We start from the raw sequence: 18,922 nt of genomic DNA on the forward strand, positions 1-18,922 counted from the left end.
GCTTCTACACATGCAGGTGGGAAAGATCGATTCCCAATAATCCACTATACATTTCCCAGTTAAATGTTGGGTCGCTTCAGGAGCCCAGTTAAATGCTCTAATGCAATATTTTTTTATGTGTTTGAGCTATATTTCACAGCTATCATCAGCATAAAAAAGGGCAAATGACAGTATTGTGAGAACCTTAACATCGCAAAATTTTCTCGCTCAACGTAGAATCGGCATCAGAAGTGCTGTTTGGGTTGTTTCAAAAATTCCAATTCAGCACGCGTGGTTTGTGTCTCGGGAATATGCTGACAAGCCGCTGCAAGGCAATTTTTTTTTTGTTTACGTTTTTCGCTACTTCCCTTGTTCAGCATAAAGCATATCGCAACATTGTAATGCTCAGTAAGAATATTTGTATTCATTTGAAAACGATAAAGCGTGCACGATTAAATCGTTCGCTGCCCAGTCCCCTCCCCCCCCCAACCCTCGATGCCCAATATCAATGCGATGATCGTTTCTTAGCCAGATAGTCCTCCCATCGTCGATGGTTAAGCGTATCAAAGTCGTCGCAATGCTCCGCGATCGCTTTCAAGTACTTGGCCAGCTTCACCAGCTCCTTGTCCTTGTGCCGATTGAGGTGCGCCTCGGAAAACGGCTTGATGCGCAGTCCCGATTTCGGATTCATCAGAAAGTTGCGCCGCAAATCATCGAACATGATCGTGTTCTTCGACGAGTACTGGCTGTACTTGCCCCAAATTACGCCCAGCGGTTTCACCTCGATCACACCGCGCAGCGGGCAAAGGACCGTTATCATAGCGGCATCGTCCAGCATAAACACCAGCTTGTAGTCCCGGGCCTCATCCGTTACCCCGAGCAGCTTCATTTTCTCCACTATCCATCTCATCGACGTGGCGGACCATATCGCTATGTCGTAGTCCTGGTAGGCGGACGTTAGAAACTCGTGTAGATACGGTCGCATCAGTTCCGTTCCTGCGTATGAAAAGAAAATAGGTTTAATAATGTGTTCCCTTTATACCTAGTTGGTAGTCAATTCCGCCAACTATCGTTTCGTTAAGTTACCATTTTCAGCAGCAGACCGATGATCAAATATCGTATAATCGATGTCCAACACGAGCAGCCTTTTCCCTTCACGCGGAGGATTCAATTCCTTTATGGTGTAGTCTTTGATCCGTTTGTTGATTTTGGCCAAGTAAACCTCCTTATTTTCGAACGCAACATTGTCTTCCTCCTCGTTGTCGAAATCATTTACGACACTACCGACGTCTTCGGGTCGCGACGCTGCCTCTTTGATATCGGACTCCAGCGAGCCAACCTGCATGGGATGTTACAAAGGATTGAAGGCTTTACTTGAATCCGATAACTAGGATAAAAAAGTCGTCTGCTTACCATCATTACTTTAAAATTGGGCTTCAGGTCCATTGCGCCCAGCCTGACATCATCCGTAACCGGCTTGCCTACAAATGGGTGAACATGAAGGTGAACATATTTACTCCAACAAACTAAAACGGAGACACGCGATACTGCTTCATCAAGAAGCATCCTTCGGAAATCCCCTTTGCTCGCGTAGCATTTTTCCTTACCTTTGTACTTTAAGTTGAGCAGCTTCTGTCGCTCCGGCCGGACCTGTGTTTTTTTGCATATTTCGTGCCTCAAAACGGCGACGGTATCGTGCTCGGTCAGATCTTCGATGGGAAACTCTTTGCCGCTCCATTTAATGATCAGCGACACTTCCTTCGAGTCCATGGTTTCAATTAAACAACCTTTTCGTAGCTTTCCTTCGGCCAGCAAAGTTGCTTTCGCTTCTGCAGTTTACGTTCTACGATGCGGCAATTTTGACAGCTCACAGCAACCACCTTTGACAGCTTGGGTCGCGTCAAGTTCAACGAAATCGTCCACACACACACACGCACGCACACACAAATAAACAAACCGGCATCGCGCGCACTGTGTTGTTGTGAACAGTTCCGCAAAAGAGTTGGAAAATGAATGATTTTCGGCAGAAATTCCCGTTCTTGGTGCAACTCGAAGCGTGCCACTTTGTAGGACTTTATAAAAAGGTAGTCTTTTTTCTCTTGTAAGATCTCCAACATGCTGATTCACTGTCACCATTTTTAGCTGTATCAAATAAGGCTGCATTTTCCCGACTATCCCACCACAAACAATCACCGAGTGTCAGTGTTTTGTGGAAATGTTCCAGTTACATTAGACCCGGAAGTATCTTCCATTAAGGAGGTGGACGAATTTGTTCAGAAGCTCATCGACTCGCTGGATTCTGGCAGAGAGGGACGACCGACCAGCAAACCATGTTCTACTGGCGAACCATCCACTACACTCACCAACCTTGCCCTGGAATTGCTGTCCATCCAGCGCCAGTACGGTTGTGAAGTGGCATTTGATAAACATATAATGCACGTAGAGTTTAGCAACTTTGATGGCAGAAGAAACCATTCGCTTACCCTGAACCGCACCGGAGCGGAGCTGTTCAAAGTTGCCCAACACACCCTTCCGGAGCTTGCCGTATCGGAGCTGTTCAAACGGCAGACCACGCTGCAGCGGCACGTGCAGGTGTTTCTAGATCTGCTCGAACAGCTGGAAGAGTTTTACAACAATCTCAACACAATCGACGACCTTTGTTACGTTGTGCTGCCCGCCACAATCGACACGAAAACGGTGTACCGCATTTTCAAGTACGACCGGAAGGTGTTTCTGAAGGTTTCACTCCACCCGCTACAACCGACCGCCATCGATGTCGGGTTTTTCGGCCCAACCAAGCAAGTGTCCAAGCTGCGCGAAATCTACGACGAGAGGCAGGACGATTGGGATGCGGACTGTAACGTTTACACAAATTTGCTGCGCATTTTCAACGTGATTGCCTTTCCGATGCGCCCGGCGGCTAATCATGAAAAGTCGCAGCAGCTGGGCAGTGAGCTGGGCGAAGATAGCTGCGGCATATGCATGAACTACCAGGACGGGTACGACCGTGTGCCGGTGATTTCGTGCGATAATGAGCAATGCAACTTGATTTTTCACATACATTGCCTGAAGGAGGTAAGGATGGGTGCTAGAAAATGTACATCGCTGTTGTACGATTTCACTAACCGCTTGTCTCATTTACATCTGCCTTTTCAGTGGTTTGCGACACAGCGAGAGAGTAAAAAAATCTTCACCATCTCTATAGGCAACTGTCCATACTGCACGCACAAAATATCATCCAGCTTTGACGAGATGTTAGTTTTGTTAAGCTGATTTGCAATAAAATAAAATAATGTTTTCGTATTTGTAAATTTAATCAATCCATATCGCGCTATGTGTTATGTCCTTTTTGCGTTTGCTGAATGCAACGATTAGTTTGAATTGTGCTGAATTCATCGTTTTGATAACTGTCAGCAAACGACGAGCCGGCTGTCAAATCCGAAACAACAAACGGAAAAGAAATAAACGCAGTTGATAGCAAGTCCGAACAAGCTTCGCCGAACAAACAACACCAGCATGTCGGAAATTTTTGGCAATTTGGATAATTTTCTAGAGAGTAAGAACACCGTGCTTTACCTGCACGTGGTGCAGTTTTCCCGTATTTCTCATGCAAAATTCTCCTTCCCTAGACTACGATGAGGATGACGTAGCATCAACAAGCGCGCTAAACGATTCACAAGACAGCATTGCAAACGATTCCCTCGATAGCAGCAGAAGCGATGGGGCACGAAAAACGCTTGCCGCGAAGAACAAAGCTACAGGAAAGAGGAAAAGTAATGCTGGCGGCAAAAGATCTCAAAGCAGCAAAAGCACATCATCAACCTGCGCAGACAGTATTGCTGATGTGGGCCATACTCTGGACACGTTAGCTTCAACTCCTGAACTGCTTCCGCCCGTCGTAGATTTGACGCCGACTGTCGCAGGCGTCGGAGGTCAGTTTTTAACCGTTTTTCCCTCACACCAATATGATACTTTTATTCTCAAAACCACTCTCATTATTCAACAACCACATTTAGTTACTCAACACGTTTCTTGTTGTATCGTTTCAGACGAAATTAGACAGCTTTCCCGTTTGTTCGATTCCATATTTTGTTCGCAAAACCCAATCGTGAAGGAATTTCTGAAGAATAGTATGTAACTATGCAAACAAAAAGAATTAATGTTTGATCTTACTGCTATTTTTTTTTTTTACTATTTCCTTCAGGGAATGCTACTGCCGCTAAGCGGGCCTACACTACAGTGTGCAACAGTTATCATCGGAAACCACCTGTAACAGCAAACGACATGAAAAAGATAATGGGTAAAATCGATGCATCGAAACGTAGCTTGCAACAGCTAGAGCAGGAAATACAAACCCTCCTATCGCCCGTATCAACAAACCCCTTTCCGCCACCCCGCTCCCGCCGGTCAAGAGGACCTACTGCACAGGGAAATCGAGCGCCAGTATTGGCTGTGGTAAGTAGCTCATCATTGGCTCCGACCACTGCTAAGAGACTTTGAGGATAATTAAACATATCTTTTTTTGTTTCGTTCCCCGGACAGATATCATTGGACTGTGATGATGACCCGACGCCATCGCAGCCAATTTTCCAATCACAATACCGGCGTGTGACTAGAAGAAACGGAGCAAACGAGACTGGCACTCAATCTAATACGGTATGTAGTTTCCAAATGTATTAACAACCCGCTGGTCTTGGACCTCAGAAACTAAAGCATTCTACAATCACCTGTACAGATAAGCTTAGACTCCGATGACGAGAGTGGTGATGGAGCAGTAGAGCTGGAACCTTCATTTAGCGCCGCCAACAGTTCGTTCGAAACGGAAAACTACGAAATGCGCATCAAAATCAAGTGGGGCCGGGGCATCGAAACGTTCGTCCATCGGCGGTATCAAAAGTTTGAGGACATTTTTAACCAGCTGGCGGCCAAAGAGTCTGCCGATCGGGCGTGCATTTTTCTCAACCTGGACGATCGCATAGTCTATGCGAGCGATACGCCCGATTCCATCGACTACAAACCGCACCAGTTCATTGGTAAGGCTGGTGTGAGGATGTACAAAAGGATGTACATTACCATTATTTTTTTTTACTTATTTCCCCTCACGTCAGCTGGGCGCATTCTAAAAACCAAAGCGCCAATCCTTCCGACCGCTCACGGGTCGTCGACCGGCCACAATAGCAACATGATCACGCTGAAGGTACAGATGGAGAAACGGAAACAACCGCTGCGGCTGCAGATTGACAAGAATCAAACCATGTCCGTGCTGGTGATTAAATGCGCCGAAGAGCTCAAGTGTGAACCGAAGGATATTCGGCTGTACTTTGACGGCGAGCTGGTTGGCAATAATGATAAGCCAGAGGATCTTGACCTAGAAGGGGACGAGATACTGGACATTCGTTTTGTGAAGTAATTGGATGAAATGCGCAGAGAGCTTTATTGTTGCCCTGTTTTTTTATATTATGATTTTGCATTACTAGTTTCAAATATATAAAGTCGTTCGACATAAATAAAATCATCTTTGATGGCAACATTTTTCAAAGCAAGTGGGAGAGAACCAGCTATCTGTAAATTTTGATACGGATATAGACGTCCCGAGAACAGTTATGTTAGAAACAGCTTTACTGTTCACACTTGGTTGCCCACGAAGCAGGCTCCAAAGGTGCGCAACTTTTCGAGACAACGCGATGAAAAATCGTTATTCGTAGAATGGCATTCAATGTGGAGGCGATTCCGTTGATGTATGTCTATTTATTTCAATTATTTAATTAAAGTGCGTAAAACATACTTTTCTGTTAAAAAGTACACAGCATTTAAACCATCCCGGTCTCGTTACACTGTACCAACACGTTCAAAATGTGCCGTGCGCTGCCTAAATGTGTATTTCGTCGGGATTGCGTGGGCTCCGCGCTCGTACCCTGCTGCTGTAGGGCCGAAGATCAACACACACACACAAACGCGTGCACGGGCGTCTTGAGAGAGTTTTCCTTTTCTTGCGAGCGATCTGCGATCTCGGCACAGCCATCTCCGCGTTTGGCCGTACGCGGTGGGCTCTCGCGCGTTCCCGTTCAGCACCTACGCGCTCAGTTCGCATCTTGCTGTACGTGTGAACGGATCGGAGCGTCGATCCGCAGCGAGCTCTGTAGCGAGATATCCGTCTAACGGCCACCGAGCCACCGACCGTATTACGGCCACCATCTTACGGTAATCGTGCGCTGCGTGCGTGTGCGCGAAACCAGTGACCAGCAACCAGTGTGTGCAACCTGTCCGAGCTCGCTCGCCCCCCGCAGCGGGCATACTTATCCACCCGTTACCGAGCCGATTCGCGCGGCCGACCGCCACCACCACACCATCTAACGGGTTCTGTGGCTGCGGAATTCTGGGTTGCCCTAGTAAAAAAGCGCCTTTGCCGCGGACAGCAGAATTCAGCCTCCGGCAGAGTCCAGCACAGTTCGGCTGTATGTGTTTGTGTGTGCGTTCAGTGTGATTTCGAAGGAACTGCTGGCACCCGAAGCGTGAAGAAAACCTGTACGGTCGTGTCTGTGTTCGTGTGTGTGTGTGGTTATTTCAAATGTAAGAAATTATGTGTAATTTATGTCACTCAAGAGCTATGCTACATTTCTTCTACTAAGTGAAACTAATATTAATATTGCTGGTGTAATGGAAGTGGTGTGATGCCCGTGTGTGTGCGGTGGTTCGCTCAACCCTTCGAAGTGTTGATTAAAGGTTTTACTATAAGAGAGAGAGAAAAATTACGGGGAAAACAAGCATTTCGGTGTGAAAAGAAAGCAGTGTCACGCACAATGGAAGCTAATGTTGAGTAAGGTGGAACCCGTGCATGACGCGAGAGAGAGAAAGACCTCTTCGAAACACATCAGCATCATCATCGTCATCTCCCGTCATTCGCACCACACACTATTGATCTTGCATTCCAATCGAAATCCATGCCGAGATACGGCATCCCATCATCATCATCATGATCATGATCATCACCACCATCGTGGCGGGCCGAACCATCCATCCATCCATCCATCCATCCGTCCGTCCATTCATCCCTTCCGTCGAAAGTCCCCTTCGAGTTATCGAATTCTTCGTACAAACCAGTTTACCACTTTCGAATTTTTCATGCATAGCATGCCCACGGAACAGCAACCGACCCTGCCCGGTCGACACCCCGCCCTGCCCAGCCCTACCCTCCTGCGGGCCCTGGGCTGAGAAAAGATCCGTCCTCCGTCGGCCCCCGAAAGAAGAGAGTAAACGCAGGCGGGCGTATGTTTTGTGCGTCTCGGTTGTGCCTTTTTTTCGCTTCTCGCTCCTTATTTTCATTTAATTTTGAGGTCACCAACACACGCTCACACACAGACACCCTCGATAGCAACGCGTGCGGTGCGGTGCGAAGGGATTCCGTGGCCGCTCTTTCTCTTACTTCAATGGCTACGCGATGGAGTTGGCGTGTTTTTTTCCTCCCTTTGCTTCTTGCTTTTCTTTCTTCTTCCTTTTTAACGTTGGCAATAGTGTATGTGTGTGTGCGCGCGCGCGCGTGTATGTCAAGCAGAGAAAGAAAGAAGCTGTGAATGAGATGCTGCTGGAAACAGGTGATGAGTGCGTGAGCGCCGTGCGGGCAAACGCGCGTTCGGGCCGCCCTTTCTCGTGCTCGTTCGCTCGGCTGCGCGGCATCGAAAGACATCAACGGGCAGACGGGCGAGGAACCCGCTGCACCCTGCGCGATGCTTGTGTAACACACCGTATTGAACTATTCAAGATGATTTGTTTCATCGTCGCCCATTTGTTGCTGCTTTCTTTTGGTACGCTCATCCTGCACTCCCCGCGGCTAGGTCTTCTTCGGTGCGCGTACCTCTTCCCGCCTACCTCGCTTATCCTCCCTACCGGTTTAAGCTGGAATCAACGCAACCAGGCAGGGCTGCTCACAAAGGGTGTTCCGTTTAATATTTGGTCGATCGGAAATGTGGTTTAAAAAACAGTTAATTTTACCAACAGACTATGGACTATGTTGGCTTACAACAGAATGTACAGCGTTGTTAGATAAAAGTTTGCTTTGCAATCTTTTTAGATTAAATCGAATGCTAGATTACCAGCACTTAATTTAATTTATTTGCTAGACAAAGTCAAATTGTTGTTCAGAAAATATTTCCAACTAAAATAACATTTCCTATAAGTTTTTAAACTCTTATGATATATATTTTTTAATTGAACGTTCTTAGAGCACACATTTGATCCATTATCGAATTTAATTAACAACAACACTGGGTGGCACAGACCTGTTAGTGCAGGAAGTCTATTTTAAAGCAAGTTTTTGGTCATATGTTTGTTTTTTACAATTTGTAGGAAAAATCCTTCCATAATAAATTAACAAATTTGTTTCATTAACGAAATTGAAGAAACTCATTCTCTCTATTTACATTTCAAAATTGCTCCATTATGTCTTGCATCGAAGTTATAAATATTTCATTTGGAGTGTTTTTGTTATAACTTTAATCTGTACTTCAAGTACCTTTTTTACATTACTGAAAAAATCATTAGAAATGCTAATAGCTTAAAAAATTTCTTTTCAAAACACTTCAATTTCCATGTCTGAGGTAGTTTAATATATCTTAAATCACTAAACACCCTAAAAATAATAGACCTCAAAATGAACATTTTATACTACCAATTTCAGAAAAAATAGAAAAATTTACAGCAATCTGAAACATCTAAAGATATGAGAACATATGATGAACATGTCCTTGGGTTAGTTTTTTTGGCCAGACAGTTACTTATCATTTATTTTCCATTAACTTATTTCCCCTTGAACATAGAGTTTCGCGTCTATTTGTGAAAAAAAATTGACTGATTTAAACACATATTTGCTCGGTTCAATTTTAACCTACGCCCCCCTTTACGCAATCGAAATCCGCTAAATAAACTTGCGTTCATTTTTCGCTCTTCTCACTTTGCTTAATCAATCGCACAGCGCAAGACGGTGCGCGACAATGGCGTAACCATTTCGTCCCTCGATGGTTGTTGGATGTTTGGTTTGAATAATCTTACCACCGATGCACACAATCGTCAACGTCAACATAATTATACGGCCACGGTCGGTACCGGTTTCTCCTCCCCTCTCTCTCCTCCCTCCCCTCCCTTCGCGCTGTATTTGATCGTCGAGTGCTGGATGCTGGATGCTGCAGTGATCGTGACACACGATAAAGCACACGGCCAGTAACGCCACAGCCACGAGCCGTATGAAGCAAAAAGAAAAAAAAAGCTCCCCTGCAATTCCCCCCTCTAATGCATCGCACCATCACACGCAAACGTCCATTCTATGCTTTTAGGAATTATCAGAGCGCGTGATCGATGGAAAATCTACCCTTCCCGGGCCGGTGAAAATCGATTTATTTGCTTTGATTTCACTTTGCCACCATATCCAGCATCGGCGGCAGCAGCAGCCACCAATAGCGTTTTCCTTCGGCGCGCACATTTTTCTCGCCATCGTCGCGCCATCAAGACGGCCAGCTCCACGCTCCTACTCTTCCACTGGTTGCAACCATGCACAGACACACACACACACACACACGTTCGCGCGCGCTCACGCAGGTGTTGTTTGTTGGCTGCCGTGGCATGGACAAAGCTCTTCAGAACACAGAGCTTCACATCAACATGAGCTAAATGCAGTCGCGTCCGAATGTGGTCGGCCTTGAAGGCGTTTGAAACGTTTCCACATTTCTATGGCCGCAATCGATACGCTAAAAATATGCTAATCAAACCGCTCGTGGAAGATCGTGGAAGCCAACCGGGGCGGATTGGTTTGTTTGCCCACACTACACGCCGCGCGCAAGGCTTTGAATGTTCAGGATCGGGGGAACTGATCGATCGCCTGTACAATCTTCTTTCTCAAAAAGCTTCTGTTGAAGCGCGATTTGATGGTGGCTTTTTTCTGTTAAACCAGAATATCAATCACATTTTTTAGTCATTTCAATTTCAACAAAGAACATGTACAATAATGGCAAACAAAAAACAAATCTGTTGGATAATACACATTTTTAGTGTTTTAAGTATTTGAAAAAGTTAAAAACCATTTTAAAACGCTTGAAAATAACAACAACAAAGCAAGCTTAATGAAACATTCTTAAAAGCCCCTTTATAATCCTTCCTGGTAGAAAGACACCAACATCAAACCAAATTCACTCACAATTTTCTCTTCTTTTAATAAATGATTAAAGTCTCTTTACAATTAATATTTTACATAACTTATCAATAGAGACCTTTTTTGTGAAGTTTTGCATTTGTCGCAATTGCGAATTTTATAAAATTATGATGACAGTTGTGTTGTAACGGTTTTTATTAAAATGGAAACTCCTTTATTCTTTTAATTGCTCGAAGAGAAATTCAGAAAAAAAACTTAATTTTAAATGCTCCAAGAACAATTCAGAAATACTTATGTTAGACGTGAATTATACAGTTCTCAACACTATTACAACCATTTTGCTATGAACATTTTGTTATGTACTGAACATTGTGTTTTGCATGTTTTGTATTTTTTATAAAAAAAAAACCTGTCAGCTTTGAGAAGCTATAATATAAAAACTCCAACCTTGAACCTTGAGTTGAACTAACCTATGCACTGTTATAGAAACTGCATTAGTTTATTCACTTTTCATCAAAATATTGCATCGATATTGGATTGCGCATTCAAAAGTTATAAGCTTCCAAAGTCGCTAGCTACCCGGGTAGCCCGGTTGCCTGAAATAGGGATATTGGAAAAAAATATTTAAAAAATAGGTTTTTTTTATACTCAAAAAATTGTGTGAAAATTTTCAGATAAAAATGGCTGTGGTTTACACACACATTCCAAATTTCAACCTAATCGGATTCCTAGAATCGAAGAAATAAGCAATCAAAATCGATTTGGCTACCCGTGTAGCCGGTTGCCTGGAATAGGGCTGATGAATCCCTTTTACCACCGCCACGCGATCACGCGTGATACGTCCCGATAAGCACATCACAATACTTTTAAATGGCCGTAAAGTTTATAACTAACATCTTCGGCTTCGGCTCACACACTGTGTTTCCATTATGCAAATAAAACTAATCGAAAAAATGAACTAAAGTCTCTTTCCGTGCTTCCATTGCGTTCGATTCGAGCTGGGCGGTTTTCTTTCTTAGCACAAGAGACATAAAACAAAAGTTTGCGTTTTAAATCATTAATTAAACTTTCGAACACTTCAATTAGCCACCAGTTCAATAATAAAAGCCTTTCTCCCCGACACCCAGGCATGTGTGACAAGCTAGGCGAGTGCCGCTAAACCCCGTGCCCCACACACCCACACCCACGCTCCTCTAATCATGACGCCAACGATTGACGCGCGTCTGCTGCTACTGCTCGCGTGCGCCCTAGCTTCCGTTTCGTGTGCGTGGCGCCCGTGCACCGACCTGGACGCGCTGCTCAAAATACCGTGCCGGTAAGTGTTTGGTAAATTGCGGCTGATTCACCCTCCACACTCCACACTTCAAAATACCGCCCCCAACACGCTCTCCCCCTCCCATGTTGGGGTGGGGCAAGCCACCTTTCGTTTGGCCTACAAATTTCACACCGATCCGTTTCGCCACACCGTTTCGGGGCAATTTTCAGATCGATACTCTGTTTTTTTTTTTTTGGTTTTTCACGGCCAAACTCGAATTGATCGTTTTTTCGTTCTTTTTCTTTTGTACCTTTTCCTTTTTTTTTGCTGTAGATGCAACATTGAGACGGCTGGGAACAACAGCCAGTATGTTTTCGTGAACGTGAACTGCGACCGGACGACGCTGACAGCCCCGTTTCCGAGCGGCATTCCGATCATCTCCTTCTCGCAGCGCAACAGCGGCCACCAAGCGTTGCCGGTAAGTGTTGTTGACACAGCAGGACACGTGACGCGTCTTTTAGCTCAATGTTGAAAGAGTAACATATTACATTTATATTTACTTTAATCTTCTATATCTCCATGCTCTAGAGGTGTCTCTTTGGGCAGAGAGCGCCAAAAGAAAACAAAACAATCAAATATTTATCTTTAAACGATCAGAGCAAGATGGATTTGTTTAACGATTGTACAAATTACCTTGCGACCTGATTACCATCCTCTTATACTGTGCTTCTGTTTGCTAATAAATTGAAAAATTGAAGTGCATTAGATTTCGCTTGGAGACTAAAATAGACACATTGTTCTTTCAATTAATTGCTTTAAGTCTCATCAGATTCCTCTAAGTATCATAATCAGAACCGAATCCTTTTTCAAGAATTTAATCTTTTGACTCTTTTGCAATTCTTCAAAGAATAAAGGCTTTTTAGAAATGAACTCTCTTCAAATACTTCCTCGAAAGGGGTTAATACGGCCAGGCCGTAATAAAAAAAAAACAAACAAACAAACTCTTCAAATCTTTACGTAATTAAGTCTTCGTGCTTCTTTGCAATTCCTTGTAAAATTGAATCATGCTAAACGTTTGCAAATCTTCGTAGGATTGATTATTTCTACTCTTTTACCTGCATTATGATGCTCCTTTAATCCCGGGTTACAGCTCCAATGCAATCGAACGTGAAATTTGGGTTTTTTGTGCGCTATATTTCATTCAATATTAATCAGAATATGACTTTTCGCACACCAAAAGAAAAGAAATTCAATTATCGAACTATTTAAACTATAAACAGTGGCGATTTTAACGGTAAGCAAAGTAAGCAGTTGCGGGAGGCCCCGTTGATGAGGGGTCCGGCGTATCTTTAGTCCAGCATCAGCATAACAGTTGATAGAATATGACACTGCATTAGCAAGGAGAGCCCCGTGGGTGATGGACGTTGGGGCCCCGAGCTACACGGAATCCGATCCGGAATCGCATTTAGCTCCGGAATCAGAATCTACTCCGGAATCGGAATGGTCCTAGGAATCGCAATTAGCTCCAGAAACAGAATCAGAAATGACTCCAAAATTGGAATTAGCTCCGGAATCAGAATCAGTTCTTGAATTGATATCAGAGGTATTAGAAACTTAACCATTTCTGAAATCACCATGAGAATGGATCGTTTACGAGTAAATTTGGATTCTTTGTGGCTATTAGAATGTATCATCATTGGACCCAAACGGCTATTCTTATGGAGATGCCAAAACTGACTCCGATTACGAAGCCGTTTTCGATTCTAAACCCGATTCCGAAACCAATTCTGATTCCGAAACCAACTCCGGAGCCAATTCCGGAGCCTATTCCGGAAACTGATTCCGGACTTATTATCCGGAATCGTTTGCAGAAAACTTCGGAGCTAGCCGGAATCAATTCCGACAAAAACTTTATTGTTCCCATCATTAATTGGGAGTTTACAAAAAAAATGAAGAGTTACCTCACTCACTCAATAATATGACTCAGATCAATTCTGTCCATCACTAACAAATCAACATAATAGTGACTTCACATTTTAAGTAATTCCCATCCCCATTGCACTCTCCCCCCAATAGGATCTTTCCATCCTGAATGCTCCGGTACGGAAGCTCGATTTTTCCAACAATGCGCTCCGTTCGATCGGCACCAAAGCCCTGTTCGGTAGCTTGGCCGAATACCTAACAGAGCTGCGGCTGGCCAACAATCTGCTCGGCGACAGCTTGAACCCGATCTTCTCCACGGACGTGCTGCAGGCGCTCCAGTCGCTCAAGGTGCTGGATCTGTCCGGCAACCGGATCATTGCGCTGGAGGAAAGCATCTTCGACGGCAATCGGCGGCTGGTGGAGCTGTACCTCGACCAGAACAAGATCGCCACCGTACCGGTGGCCGCCGTCAAAGAGCTGACCAGCCTGAAGCTGCTGTCGCTGCGCAGCAACCGCATCGAGTCGCTCGAGCCGGATGCGTTCAATTTCGCCAACAAGCTGGAACGGTTGGATCTGCGCAACAATCGCATCCGCACCCTGAAGTCGAAGGCGTTTGCCAACCTGGCCAGCATGAAGGAGGTGCTGCTGGCGGGCAATCAGCTCAGCCACATCGACGAGCGTGCGCTCGCCGGGATGGATGTGCTGCAGAAGCTGGACCTATCGGACAACCTGCTGTCCGAGTTCCCGTCGGAGGCGCTCGGGTCGGTAGTGTCGCTGAAGGTGCTGAACATATCGCTGAACAACATTGGCAAGCTGGAGTCGAACCATCTGGCGCAGATGAAGAGCCTGCAGATACTGGACATTAGCCGGAACACGATCGCCACCATCCTGCCGGGCACGTTCCGGGAGCAGCTGCTGCTCAAGTACTTGGATTTGAGTTTGAATTCTTTGCGCACGGTAAGTACGGTTTCCTGGGTGGATAGGTTTCACTTCCAAACATCACTCCTGAATGATGTCCTGCTTGCATTTACAGATCGAGGACGACGCGTTCGAAGGGTTGGACAATCTGCAGACGCTCATTCTGCGCGACAACAACATCCTCTTCATCCCGGGCAGTGCGCTTGGTCGGCTGCCGAAGCTGTCCAACCTCTATCTCGACTTTAACCGGGTCGCCGCCCTGTCCTCCAGCATACTGAAGTCGATCCAGCCGGAAAACATCCGCTACCTGTCACTGTCGCGCAACGTCATCCGCGAGCTACCGGGCGACAGCTTTGCCGCGTTCCGCAAGCTGATCTATCTGGACATTTCCGGCAACAGCCTCGGCGTGATCGGCGAGGACACGTTCAAGGGGCTCGAAGGGACGCTGCTCGAGATCAAGCTGTCGTTCAACAGGATCGCCTCGCTGCGCAAGTTCGTGCTGCCGAAGCTGCGCCGGCTCGATCTCAGCGCGAACAGCATCGACGATCTGGCGATCGACTCGTTCCACAGCCTGCACAACCTGCTCTACCTGAACATGAGCGGCAACGAGCACGTCGGGCAGGTGACGCGCACCATGATCTACCCGCTGACGAAGCTGCAGGTGATCGATCTGAGCCACTGCGGGCTGAAGATGCTGCAGGCGGACCTGTTCCACAACAACACCGACCTGCGCATCGCGCTGCTCAACCACAACCAGCTGCGGGTGATCGAGGAGGGCACGTTTCTCAACCTGAACAACCTGTTCGATCTGTCGCTCGCCGGCAACGGGCTGGAGCAGCTGCGGCCCCGCTCCTTCGTCAACACGGTCAACCTGCGCACGCTCAACCTGCGCCAGAACGCGCTGCAGGAGCTGCGCGCCGACATGTTCACGACCGAGACGGCGCTCGAGGTGCTGGACGCGTCCGACAATGCGCTCAAGAGTTTCGCCACCAACACGCTCAAGATACATCCGCGGCTGCGCAAGGTGCTGCTCGCGAACAACCGGCTGGAGGTGTTCCCGCCCGAGCTGATCGCCGATCTCGACCATCTCGAGGTGATCGATCTGGCCGGCAATCGGCTCACCACCATCCAGCAGCTCGACTTTGGCCGGCTGGCGAACCTGCGCGAGCTGTATCTGCGCGCGAACGCGATCGACTCGGTGCAGGACATGGCGTTCCACAACTCGTCCCAGCTGCAGATACTCGACCTAGCCGCCAACCGGCTCGAGCGCCTGTCGGAGCGCTCGTTCGAGGGGACGCTGCGGCTCGATCGGCTCGATCTGAGCGACAACAAGCTGACCGGCCTGCCGGAGCAGGTGCTGGCGAAGAGCCGGGTCCAGCGGCTCGAGCGCGTCTCGCTCGCCGGCAACAAGCTGGCCAGCGTGCCGGTGGCCGCGTTCGGCGACCAGCACGACACGCTGCAAACGCTCGACCTGAGCCGCAACGCGATCCGCGAGGTGCCCCGGGCCAGCCACATGCTCATGATCAACGCCAAGCACGTCGACTTCTCGTACAACCCGCTCTCGCCGGAAGCGATCGCCACCGTGCTCGGGCAGCCGAAGACCGTGCGCACGCTCAACCTGGCCGGGACGGGCGTGCGGGAGCTGCCGATGCTGGAGACGCCGTACCTGCGCAGCCTGAACCTGTCGTACAACAACATCTCCGCCGTTAGCGCAAAAGCGTTCGAAAAGGTGACGCTGCTCGAGCGGCTCGACCTGTCGCACAACGCGATCGGCGACGCGGACGGGCTGCGCGACATCTGGCCGAAGCTGGCGCTGCTCGGCTACCTCGACCTGTCCAGCAATCCGATCCGCACGATCACGGCCAGCACGTTCGAGCGGCTGGACGGGCTGACGGAGCTGTACATCCGCGAGCTGCCCGAGCTGACCCGGCTCGAGAAGAACGCATTCAAACCGCTGAAGGACCTGACCGTCCTGCAGGCGTACCAGTTCGCCAAGCTCGGGTACATCGACGTGCAGGGCATCGTGCAGGAGCTGCCGGCGCTGGCCGCGGTCGACATCGAGGCGAAGGACGCCAACCTCGAGTCGGACCAGCTGCAGGTCCTGCACCATCCGAAGCTGCACACGCTCGGCCTGCACGGGTACGCCCTGCAGAGCCTGTCGTCCGGTGCGTTTGCCGGTTTGCGCAACAAGTACCTGACGGTGCGGCTGCACAACACCTCGCTGACGGCGCTGCCGCCCGCCCTGCTGCTACCGCTGCCCCGCTCCGCTCACATCGACTTTAGCATTGCCGGGTCGAAGGTGGGCACGCTGACGCAGCCGTTCCTGAGCTCGCTGGACGACCGCAAGAACAGCATCCAGATCGATGGGCTGGCGACGAACCCGGTCCGGTGCGACTGCCAGGCCCGCGCCTTCCGCCGGTGGATTCTCGCGACCAAGGTGCAGGACGTGCGGTGCGCCAGCCCCCCGACCGTCGCCGGCAAGCTGCTGACGGAGGTGGGCGACAGCGAGCTGGTGTGTGACGGCCGCAGCAAGGCGACGAGCCCCACCCAACCGGCGGCTTCGAGCACGGGCGGCAGCACGCGAACGACGCCCACGATTAGCTTCTACAACTACACGTCCGAGGTGCAGATGACGAACGCGGCCGCCACGACCGAGCACGACATCATCTGGAGCATGCCACCGGTGTCCTCCTCCTCGACGACCACGCGCACCAAGGGTTCCAAATCGAAGGTTTCGTCGGCCGCCATGCCGCCGCTGAAGAAGATGCCGTCCGCGAACGACGATACGCTCATCATTGGCATCGTGGGCGGGGTGGTGGTGTTTATCTTTCTGCTCATCATCTGCATCTGCATCTGCCGGTTGAAGATGAACAACGACAGCTACCACCATCATCATGCGCGCGCCGGCCACCCGATGCCGATGGGCATGCCGGGCACGCTGCAGGTCAACTACACCGGCAAGAAGGGCCAGCCGGCGGCCATGTATCCCACGCTGGCGCCACCGTACGCCCAGAGCTATGCCACGCTGCCCTACAAACCGAACGGGTCGCCGACGCAGGCCCGCCCCAGCTACTCGACCATCGGCCGAATACCGTACCAGTATCAGAACCACACGCTCATGTCCAGCCAGGCGGCGCTGCACCATCAGCAGCAGCAGCAGCAGCACGCGCAGCAACACGCGCAGCAGCAATCTTCCGGCACGCTCACCCACTCCGCCCACAATCCCTACATCGTGTACCAGGACGATAAGGTTTACCGATGATCGGTGCGGCGATGGAGAGGACGAACGACGTCGCAGTGCCCGGGACGAACGTTCTCTGCTCATCCCGAAACTAACTCTACCAATGAGTTTCAGCAAGCCTGCGTGTGTGTGTGTGCATGATGAATGGATGTTAAGATTTGGAATGAAAGCGAACGGAACTTATACTTATGCATGAGCGAGAGTGTGTGCGTGTACGAGAATGTGTGTAATTTTAATGATTACTGCAACGGTTTTTTTTTGTTCATGTTTTGCCCTCACAGGCCTCACTACCGATGGGGCTACTCGTTTAGTGCGTAAGAACCTAGAATTTCTTTCCGTACGTCATTTCTTCCTTAAATTCTATCCTTTTTCTCTACCTATTGTACCTCACTTGCGCTGTACGATTCGGTATTGGTTCAGCAATTTTCATTCTATTTTTAGTTTCATCTTTCTTTGCTGTTCCCATTGCGTTACGAGTCGTTACTCCCTGATACGTATTCCTGTTCTAGGTAACAACCATACAATGCTCAATATAATTTTACTCCATAGTGAACATATTTAATGAACGTTTTCCATCTTCTGGTGCTGCCAATCGCGTAGGGTAAATGGCTGCACTGGCCCGCTAGAGACAGTGAGGAGGTATGAAACAGTAAAGACGGCGGGCTTTGTAAGTAAAACGTAAATCTGCGTAATAAATCCAATAGTACTAATGACAACAGACGGATCCTTTTGTTTGTAATGCGATGAAAGAACCCAAATCGTTGCTACTTAATTTGCACGATCGCGGTAGAGGCTACTAGCAGACTTCGAGATCAGTGATCAAAACACTACCAGATTATTACTTGAAATGGTGCCAATTGCGAACGTTCGATCGACATCGATTCGAGTAGACAATGGGCCATGCCATCGAACTCGCCAGCTCGAAATATGTATTTCTAACGCATTCAAGATTAGTGATGGGCGGGTCGACCCGAACCTATCGGCTCGGAGCCATCCGTAAGCGACCCGGAGTCGTTCGGGTCGACCCGAAAGGTACAAGTAGGTTCAGTGGGTGCAACGACTCCGGTAGGTGCGAGAAAGCATAAGCGACTCCGACCCGTTGGTGCGGCGAGTTCGGGTCGGGTCGGGTCGGATTGAACCTACCTTGACTCTACCCGACCCGAACTCGCTGCACCAACGGGTCGTAGTCGCTTATGCTTTACTCGTTGCACCAACGGGTCGGAGTCGCTTATGCTTTCTCGCACCTACACATCAATCGGGTCGACCCGAACTCGCTGCACCCTCGGGTCAAACTGAACCTACCGTGGCCCGACCCGAACTCGCTGCACCAACGGGTCGGAGTCGCTTATGCTTTCTCGCACCTACTGATCCTTCGGGTCAACCCGAACTCATTGCACCCGCGGGTCTAATTTGATTCCGACTCCGACCTAGCGCATCCGCTGCACCAACGGGTCGGAATCGATTCCCG

The 18,922-nt window shown here is 48.5% G+C and overlaps 4 protein-coding genes across 5 annotated transcripts; 3 read left to right on the forward strand and 1 right to left on the reverse strand.

Annotated features, from left to right (window-relative positions):
• Positions 1-378: 378 nt before the first annotated feature.
• Positions 379-1,866, reverse strand: LOC1270377 (ubiquitin-like domain-containing CTD phosphatase 1). The gene is made up of 4 exons (XM_309058.4): positions 1,587-1,866; positions 1,393-1,460; positions 1,066-1,318; positions 379-975 (listed from the first exon to the last, which is right to left on the reverse strand). The coding sequence occupies exons 1-4, from the start codon at positions 1,747-1,749 to the stop codon at positions 485-487; spliced, it is 975 nt and encodes a 324-aa protein (XP_309058.3). The 5' UTR covers positions 1,750-1,866; the 3' UTR covers positions 379-484.
• Positions 1,867-1,883: 17 nt separating this feature from the next.
• Positions 1,884-3,303, forward strand: LOC1270376 (E3 ubiquitin-protein ligase Fancl). Its single transcript, XM_061652581.1, has 3 exons — positions 1,884-2,063; positions 2,122-3,054; positions 3,136-3,303. The coding sequence occupies exons 1-3, from the start codon at positions 1,989-1,991 to the stop codon at positions 3,250-3,252; spliced, it is 1,125 nt and encodes a 374-aa protein (XP_061508565.1). The 5' UTR covers positions 1,884-1,988; the 3' UTR covers positions 3,253-3,303.
• An 89-nt stretch (positions 3,304-3,392) lies between these two features.
• Positions 3,393-5,491, forward strand: LOC1270406 (uncharacterized). Of its 2 annotated transcripts, XM_309060.5 has the most exons (7): positions 3,393-3,535; positions 3,609-3,911; positions 4,029-4,109; positions 4,184-4,434; positions 4,522-4,635; positions 4,715-5,012; positions 5,088-5,491. In XM_309060.5, exons 1-7 carry the CDS (start codon positions 3,496-3,498, stop codon positions 5,387-5,389), a joined length of 1,389 nt encoding a protein of 462 aa, XP_309060.4. In that variant the 5' UTR covers positions 3,393-3,495; the 3' UTR covers positions 5,390-5,491. The 2 variants fall into 2 exon arrangements, with proteins under 2 accessions (XP_309060.4, XP_061508562.1); XM_061652578.1 differs by having other exon boundaries at positions 4,715-5,491.
• Positions 5,492-6,044: 553 nt separating this feature from the next.
• Positions 6,045-18,170, forward strand: LOC1270408 (protein artichoke). The gene is made up of 5 exons (XM_061652569.1): positions 6,045-6,549; positions 11,245-11,432; positions 11,706-11,850; positions 13,449-14,252; positions 14,329-18,170. Exons 2-5 carry the CDS (start codon positions 11,317-11,319, stop codon positions 17,473-17,475), a joined length of 4,212 nt encoding a protein of 1,403 aa, XP_061508553.1. The 5' UTR covers positions 6,045-6,549; positions 11,245-11,316; the 3' UTR covers positions 17,476-18,170.
• The last annotated feature ends 752 nt before the right edge of the window (positions 18,171-18,922 follow it).

This window comes from Anopheles gambiae, chromosome 2 (genome assembly GCF_943734735.2).
Source record: "Anopheles gambiae chromosome 2, idAnoGambNW_F1_1, whole genome shotgun sequence".
In the NCBI taxonomy this organism is placed as follows: Eukaryota; Metazoa; Arthropoda; class Insecta; order Diptera; family Culicidae; genus Anopheles; species Anopheles gambiae.